The following is an 8,552-nucleotide window of genomic DNA, read 5'->3' on the forward strand; positions in this document are numbered from 1 at the left end:
GAGGAGAGATGTGCCAGGGCTTCCCCACCCTGCTCTGCAATGCCCAAGTTTTTTTTTTAAAAAAAAGGGCACCGTTACTGCTCTCTGGATCCTTTAATCCAGACAGGCCACCTCGCAGAACGATGACCTCAGGAGAGCCAGGCCTCTGCCTGCCTACCTGCCCAGCACAGGCAGGTGCAAGTACTCGAAGTGCTTACTCTTGATCTGGGAGGATTAACGAGCTAATTTCTCCAGAGCCCTTTAAGCTGACTGGCCCAAACACAACGAAATGAGCATCATCATTAACCACAGGCAAGATTAAATCTTCAGGATCCAAGGAGGCTAATATTCAGAAGTGAGGCAATGTTCCTCTTCCAAGGTGGGGGGCAGGGAGTGTTTATCCCTAAAATTCAGACTTTCACCCAGAAAACATTTATCAAATCTTTAGTGGGCGGTATGGGGAACGGAGGCCAAAGACCTGTCCTCAAGGAGGAGTGACATCTAGCGCCAGGATGGGCAAGGAGGCAATAAGCCGCAAGGGTATGAGGATCACCAGGGATGAAAGGGCCAAGAGAGGAGGCAGAGGGGAAGGAGATTTGGGGGCAGAGGACTGTTTCTGTGAAGAGAAACCGTTTATTCCAGGTCTTAAAGGGGAGCCTGGATCTGGGTGGGTTCTGTTTATGAACACGAATCAAGCTATACATTTATGATATGTACTCTTCGGTGTGCCTCTTATACTTACTTCAGTAAAGGTAATGCTTAAAAGGAGAGACAGAGCTCTCTGTTAAATATATGACAATGGAAGAGAGGTGGAATGGTGTTGCAGGCAGAGAGAAAACTTGCCTAGAAGGGGCTGGGAAAGCAGGAAGCATTTCAGCAGCTGCAAAACGTTCCCCCTGGCTGGGAGTCTGTCCTGAGAATTGCAATGACAAGGGTTGGGGGGCACTGAATGGAAGGCAAAAGACAATTCCAGAAGGCCTTACACACCTGCTCGGAGTTCATCCTGAGCATCATAGAAGAGCCACTTTTAAAAAGATCTAAGTCTGGTGGTAACTGATAAAAATTTGGGTATCACTTTGGTAGCAATGCTTACTAGAGCTGGAAGCAAGGCTGCAGACAAGAAACATGGTTATGAAGAGATTACAGTCACTCAAGTAAGAACTGAACCAACGATGACCAAGAGGAAGAATGAGAGAAGCCTCAAAGACGGGATCCAAAATGCTGAATACCAATCAGATGCGGGAGATGGAGGAAGCCAGGAAAGGGTGGGATGAGCAGCACGTTTCTGCTTCATACTCAAGGGTCTTCAGGAAGATGGAGAATGTAGAAGGAACAGGATTAGGACTGAAGCAAAGGTGGAGGGACAGTGAGTTTCACTGTATAAGGTTCTGTGAAGTATCTACAAAAAGACGTTTGAAAGGGAGCTCTCACACCAGTCCAAAGACCAGGCAGGCCCTGGGCATTTTAGGCTGCAGTTAAAGCCTCAGAGCCACCAAGAAGTGGATCCTGGAGCAGGCACAGTCAGGAAAGTAGGAGGAGAAATGGTAGGTGGCATCAACTCCTGCAGAGAGAGGAAGAGAAGGAAGCCCTGCGGTGTCACTGGCTGCAATCACAGAAAGCCATGGTGATCATGGAGATTCCAACTTTGGCTTCTTAGCAAGGGGGTAGAGGCCAGATATAAGTAAGCAGTGGAAGGGAGGTTCTCCACTGGGAAGGGAAGGAAAGAGATAAGGCAGGTGCTAGAGGAGGGAGTAGTGAAAGTGCCCTGGTTTTGTTCTCCTTGGCTGTGAAACTGTTAAGAGGGAGACTTGAGAGTATTCATAAGTGGCGGGAAGGGCAGCGAGGCAAGGAAGGAGACAGGGGAGCCACAGTGATGACCTGCTCTGCAGACAAATGCCCTCTGCCTTGCTGGGGCACACAGGGATGATTTCTTTGAGTCAGCAGCATTTCCTGCCAGCGCGGCAGCCTCCAGAGGTGGGGGAAAAGTGCAGTCTGAGCAGGTTGCTCATGAAGCCCTTTGAGCCGGGCCTTTCCTCCACCAATCTTCCTGCAGGATGCCCTTAACACTTGTCAAAGAGCCATCTGGCACCCAAAGCCCTGAGCTGTCCGATTCCACAGGTCTCTGCAGCTTCCTCCCCGCAGGGCCCTCGGGCTCCCCAGCCAGCCGCCCACCGGAAGGCGGGGACTCGAGAGCCAACTCTCCTGGGCAGAGAAACTCCAAGATGCTCCAGAGTCTGGGCAGGATTCTCTCCGGGTAACGCGGATCTGATCAGCCGGCGCAGCCTACAACAGTTGTGGGCTCAGGCTCCCGGAAAGCTCGCCCTGAGCCAGGCACTGTTCTAAGTGCTCCGCAGTCAAACCCTACTGTTAGCATCTCCAAGTCCTGAATGAGGATACCAAGTGCAGACACCTCTAAGCAACTTGGCTTGAGATCACACGGCCAGCAACTGTCATTGCCTGGCCATGAAACAGACCAGACTGCCCGACTCCAGAGCCCACCACGTTTCAAGTTACTCTCCAACACCATCAAAAATGTGGTACACAATAGACTACAATAGATGGAAGGAAATTCATGTTACTGGTCACAAATCAAATACATAAATAAAGCAAATACTATGGAAATTCTACCATGCATTTCTCTTAACCTAGAGATTTTTCGTACATGCTAGTTTGAACAACAGGTTTAAAAGCATTTCTGCTGTCAATGTAATTAGCACTGCTGAAATGTACACTTAGAAAATGGTAAATCTCATGTTACGTATATTTCATCACAATAATGAAAAAACACGAGGAGAGTTCTATATACATTATTCTCCTTACCAAGAAGAAAAAAAAGTGACATGATATGAAAATCGAAACCCCTGCACAAAGCTAAGCATCTCAAGACTCTTTTAGTTTAAAAAAAAAAAAATTAACAACTGACAGCAATGGCAAAGCAGCCCGGTTTATAAGTCTGGGAGATCAGAATGCCGGCACTCAGTGCTCCATGCCTCTGAGGTCCCCGGCAAACAAGTGTAGCTCCACCGTCCTCATGATGCTTCAGACACCTATAAAACCAGTTCTAAACCCTAAACCATAGAGCTCCACAGAACTTCCGATAGCACAGAGCAGGATTGCTCTCGGCTGCTGCTGCTTAAAGACCTGGCCAGTTGCCTGTTAGCTGCACCTGGGGGAAATGCACTGGAATGGTTAAACAAAGCCCCTGGGAGAGAAAGAAACCTGAGTACTGGAGAAGCCCTCTGTCAAACTACAGTTAGGAGACGAGAAACCAAATTCTTTTTGTTGACAAGGACCAGAAATGAAGTAGGTGGCCCTTGCGGATGATTCCAAGTGACTGTCTAGGATGAAAGTGAAGCAATGCTTAGAAATAAGGTGCAAAACTACAGAAAGCCTCCTACTGCAAAAAAACTAAGAAAAATCAAACATGTTCTGAGGCCTAAGTCTATTTAGTGTTTTTCACAGGAAAACCAACAAAGATACCAGCCTCTGCTGAAATTATCTGAGTCAAATACAGAAAATGATACTGCATTGACTACAACTTTTTGACAGGAAAGTTCCTTGAGGTTGTTCAATCAATTAAGGATACCCAAGTCAACATTTTCATGATTCATCTTTTGTTCTTTGTTTAGCAAACTGAAGTGATAATACTAATACCACCAACAAATAAACTAATTTTTCAATTGGCATATCTTTGGGTGCCCCATATACTTCTAAAGAAAGAATCTGAGGAGAATGAGATGGGGGTAGTTGGGGGTGGTGAGGAACAAAGATTAATGAGGCTGAAGGGTATTAAACAGGCTAGAACACCTTACAAGAGCAGTTACTTCTCCATAGGAGACAGAAATATTTGAAATCTACTGATGGCTAAAACAAGGAATTTAATCATTTTACAACATAGTTAACCTCTCTCCAACAGATTTTGCATCATTTCCAGGTTGCCCATAACCTTTTGAACCAGATTACCATTACAAATTCTCCACTGATCTTTCATCACGCAAGAACGAAATAACAAAGAGAAAAGTTTATTTTTAGACTTGCAAAATCCTGTGTTTATTCTTCTAAAACAGAAATCAAACAACTGAACCTGCTTTGTTTGGATTTCAGTAAACCTCTTCTCTCCTAATCTTGAGGCCCCAACCTCTGCCAGAAGGAAAAGAAGAAAAAGTGCTCCATGCCACGCTGGAGAGTTAAAACACCTGGCCTCCCCTGGCCTTCTGCTCAGGCACATCTGAGCCTCCTGCTGCTCACGGTTCACACTGCCGGGGTCCCATCACATGTCACCTGCCTTGTGGCCCCAAGAGGCCAAGGCTGTCCACCTGTGTTCACACTGAAACTGGCTCCATGTTTGAACTACAAACTTCTGCGTGTAATGTTTAAGCAGAAGTGCTTAACCGCAAGTTCACTCATTACTTAACTAGCAGTAAACACTAAATGGAAATGGGTGTGTAATTCCCTACACCATTAAACCCTTGGAAAACCCTACTCCAGCAATGTGACTTTTCAATCACACGGCCACCACACAGACCGTCTCTTTCAATTGGAAAAATACGAGATAATTTTAAATGTAGGAAAACCCTTCCTGCAGTGTGAATGTACAAAAATCAGCGTAGAAGTAATAAGCAGGCATTTCTGCTGGAAAATTCCTCAGGTAAATTTTTTTTAAATGAAATTGACCAACCGTAATTAACAATGCTGCTACTGCAAGCAGAAAGAAGCCCTGAAATCAATCCTTTCTCTTTAATTAAACTTTTATTCATTTCAGTTCATAAAACTGGTCAACTCAAAACATTGCTTTCCAAAGACAAGCATATGTCTTCCATATTGCAAACTTGCATACTGACCCTAATAATTGACAAAATAAGCCTAGAAATTGATTATAATTAAATGCTGGTCCTAGACCCTATGGAAACATGTGGCAGGTTACCATCAATTAACTTTTATGGACCATCCCTATGTACTGGAGTAAGAGGGATAAATAAGACCCTAAAGGAGTTCACAGCTGACAAAGAAAAGCAGCAATGGAAATAATCAAGCAACTTATAAACTTATTCAGACGTCAAAAGTCAGCTCAGATGTCTTCTGTGGAATACCCTGCTTCCTTATTTCTTCAAGCAAGCAGTTAGTCCCTCCTTTATGCTCCACCAGTACTCTCTCATGACATCCTATAGAATCAATTACTTAAACTTGGGAAGCCCTAAGGGCAAGGACCATTTTATTCATTTCTAAACGCAAAAAACCTAGCACAATGCTTGGGAAAGAGTAGGCCTTTAGATTTTGTTGCGCAAATAAAAACTATGGGATTACATGCTGTGAGCCGTGTAAAAAAAGGAGCAGAAAAAGCCACCATACTTTGCCTTGGAAGAAGCAGAAGGCGTCTCAAGAACATTCACCGCAAGCTGAGTGAGATTAACTACAAAGATGGGCACTTAGAGAAGAGCCTGTGAAAGACAGCAAGGAGTGGAAGGCCAGGTGTATCCCAGGACAGCTGACTATTCAGTGTGCAACCCGTGCAATCAGAATATGGGTGGGGGCAAGTAGGTTGAGAGCAGACGGTAAAACTGGGAAGAGGAAGGGGCTTAGCTAGCAGGTGAAAGGAGTTTTCACTGAACAGGCTTAAAAAACCCCTTGAAGATACATAATTCATGCAGGGACAGGAAGACATACTACGAGAGTCTTTGGCAAAAAGTTATAAAAGGCCTGGGTTTTCGAAGAATTTTGCTTTCATATCCTAGGTTACTGTTCTGCCCATCATTTGTCTATTTATTTCAGTCTATGCTATGTTCCATTCCTACAGTAGCAGGTGATAACGGGTAAACACCTAATGAAATTCTTATTACCGGTTTTAATTTTTTAAAGGGAGGGAGGGAGGGCCGCATTCTTTATAATGAAAAGAAGGGGGAAAAGTTTAAAATAAATATCCTGAATTCCTTTTTCATCATGTACTTAAACATCAAGATATGAGAAGGCAGCATCCCATCCCACCGCCAATAATGAGGGCCCACTTTATCTGGAGGGTGCCCTAACTGGGTTTAACAAGCCTCTCAGACGAGATGATCCAACAACGGTCAACACAAATCTGGTCCTTCACGTGCTTGGCCCAGGGAAAAGTAACGGCGGCTTCCTGCCATTCGACTTTCCCAGATTTTTTAAAATCTAAGATAAGGGGATATTGGTGAGCCAACTAGAAGGCACCGACAGGCAAGCCAGCAGGTCACCGAGAGCCTCGGCTTTCACTCATGCAGTTCGGCCCTGGACCAGAGGGGAAGCATCGGCCCAGCACGGGGCAGGAGGCCAGGGCGCCTTCTTTCTCCCGGCGACCGGGCTGGGCAGCAGGCGGCGCGCCCGGGCACCAAGAGGCGGGTACCCGGGCGCGCCGGGCGGCGCGGAAAGCCAGGCTGCAAGGCGGGCGTGGAGCTGGGGCTGTCAGGAAGGGAGGCCAGCATCCTCCCTGGCCTCAGGAAAGAACCTGGGCCCCCGGAACTCCTACGTAGCCCGGTTACCCATGGCGAGAGGTTGCTGATGGGAGGCAGTGGTGCGGAGCTAGAGAGCAGAGGCGCGGCTGCGCCGGTTGAGTCCCCCAGGACGCGGCCCCCCGGCGCGGCGCGAGGGCGCTGGAAGACCAGGGCGGCGCCCCCGCAACCCCACCCCGACCGCGGCTGCCTGCTCGCGCGGCCACCGACCACAGGCTGCGGGCCCGGCACGCGGGAGGAGGGAGATGCGGCGGCGTTGCCGGGTCCCCAGTTCCGCCGCCCCAGCGATCAGGGAGATAAAAGTTTGCAGCATGCGGCTCGTCTGCAGTGCGAGTCACATCCGCCGCGCCACCTCCTGCAGCACCCGCGCTCACCGAACGAATGAAAAAAAAAAAAAAAAACTGTTGAAGCCGGTAGGCCCAGAAGCCGACCGCTCTGCCTCCAGGGCGTGCATGCAGACAAGCCCAGCATCCCACGTCCCCTGCCGCGCCTCCCGCCCGGCCTGGACCGGCCCCGCCGCGCCCGCCGCACTGACCGATAACCTCCTGCAGCTCGTACGCGTCCCTGCAGATGGGCCAGCCGATCGACTGCGCGGCCGGAGCCGTGGCCACTGGAGCCACCGGAGCCGGCGCTGCTGTCGCTGTCGCCGGGGCCGCCGCTGTCACCGGGGCCGCCTGCTGGGGCTGCTGGACGTGCACGGGCGAGCCGCTCGGCTCCGCCATGATGCTGCCGGAGGAGACCGGGAGGACGCGTCAGCCGGCGGACGACCTTCCACTTGAAACTTCCCTTCCCTCGCCACCGACACCTCTCGGCCGGCGCACGCCCTCCGCGCCCGCCGCCGCCGGAGCCAGCCACGAGGGGAGGGAGCGAAGGAGGCCGAGCCGGGCGGAGGGAGGAGGCAGCGCCGGCGGAGGCGGGGAGGGGAGGAGGCGGCCCGGTCGCCGCGCTCGCCGCGCGCCCTGAGCCTCGCGCGCGCAGTTCTCTGCCTCCGCGAGGGGAACCGCCGCCCCGCCGCCCCCTCCCGCCTAACTCGCTGCCGGGAAGTTTGCACCCGAGGAGAGTGAGGCCGGGTTGGGCTGGCGTTCTGGACCCGCGTCCCTCGCCCCTCACTCCCTGCCCTGAGCCTTCGCCCCAGACAATCGGGCTCTCCGGAAGATGTCCCTTGGGGACCCCGAGGGCGGGGTCGTTGAACCGCCGCCAGGTTCTCAGATTCAGAAAGGCTCCCCAAGTGAAGAGAACCTGAAGTTCATTTACAAGTTAGCGAGTGAGCCACCTACACGCCGGCCGTTTGTAGGGCGCCGGTTAAAAAATAACCCGAGTTGTAACTTTCCGGCGCCCTACCTGCCAATAACCCATTCCCCACCTTGCCTAATCTAATCGCAGACCTTCTGGTTTTTTTCTTAGTGAAACGTGATGCCTTAGGTCTCTGGCTGTTCACAGACTTCATTAGTTCCAAGCCGCTTGGATCCCAGGAAGGTGATGTAAGGGCCTAAAAAGTTAGAATAAGTGTAAGAGATTTGAACTCTAAATCTCAAATTTTAGACCCTTAATAACAAAGCCACGCTAACCCGATAGGTCAAGAGATAGCAGGCTTTTCTTTTACAGAGCATAACTGGGTGTCAAAGAATGTACCGCAGCACAAGCTGCGTTGAAAACTTAATTAATTGCTGCTTTTTCAACGCTCCTAAAATTACCTCATCCTTAAAACTACTCTGGTATAACCATAGGGCTTCCTAATTATAGGTGTCATATTTAACACTGAGTGTTCTCTGTGTTCCCCCTGGTAGAGATGACCACGATTGCACCATCCTTTTCTTAAGCTGAAACGGTGCAGTGACCCAATGGTCATAATGGTCATTGGGCCAAAATTATCGTGTGTAGTTGTCGTGATGAGAACTATCGGATAAGAAAAATGAGCATTTTTTTTTAAAGAAAACAGAAAAATCGTGATACTTTGTCTCCTCTATTTACATATAAAAATCTCCTTAAAACTTTTTAAAAGATAATTCAGATGAAACCCAGAAATTCATTAGGAGAAATGTTACAAGTTCTAATCAAAATATTGATGGAAACTGAACATGAGTATGCTTAGTCTCTCACAGC

General features: G+C 49.1%; 1 protein-coding gene across 16 annotated transcripts in view; it reads right to left on the minus strand.

The window, feature by feature from the left end:
- The window catches only part of STK39 (serine/threonine kinase 39), a 320,679-nt gene extending 313,381 nt beyond the window's left edge, over nt 1-7,298 (minus strand). For 12 of the 16 annotated variants that reach the window (XR_015147123.1, XM_086355955.1, XM_086355963.1 and 9 more), the window contains exon 1: nt 6,985-7,298. Coding sequence is in view for 13 of the 16 variants with exons in the window: in XM_086355955.1 (XP_086212081.1) it covers nt 6,985-7,171 (187 nt within the window). In the remaining 3 variants the exon portion in view is untranslated. Of the gene's footprint in view, nt 1-2,799; nt 4,054-5,328; nt 5,381-6,984 lie in introns of those variants that run through there. The other 4 variants (XM_086355969.1, XM_086356049.1, XM_086355989.1 and 1 more) reach the window with 4 other exon arrangements.
- Nucleotides 7,299-8,552: the final 1,254 nt, after the last annotated feature.

The sequence above is a fragment of the Bos grunniens genome, chromosome 2 (assembly GCF_055505025.1).
Source record: "Bos grunniens cultivar Pamir isolate PY7600 chromosome 2, Bosgru_T2T1.0, whole genome shotgun sequence".
In the NCBI taxonomy this organism is placed as follows: domain Eukaryota; kingdom Metazoa; phylum Chordata; class Mammalia; order Artiodactyla; family Bovidae; genus Bos; species Bos grunniens.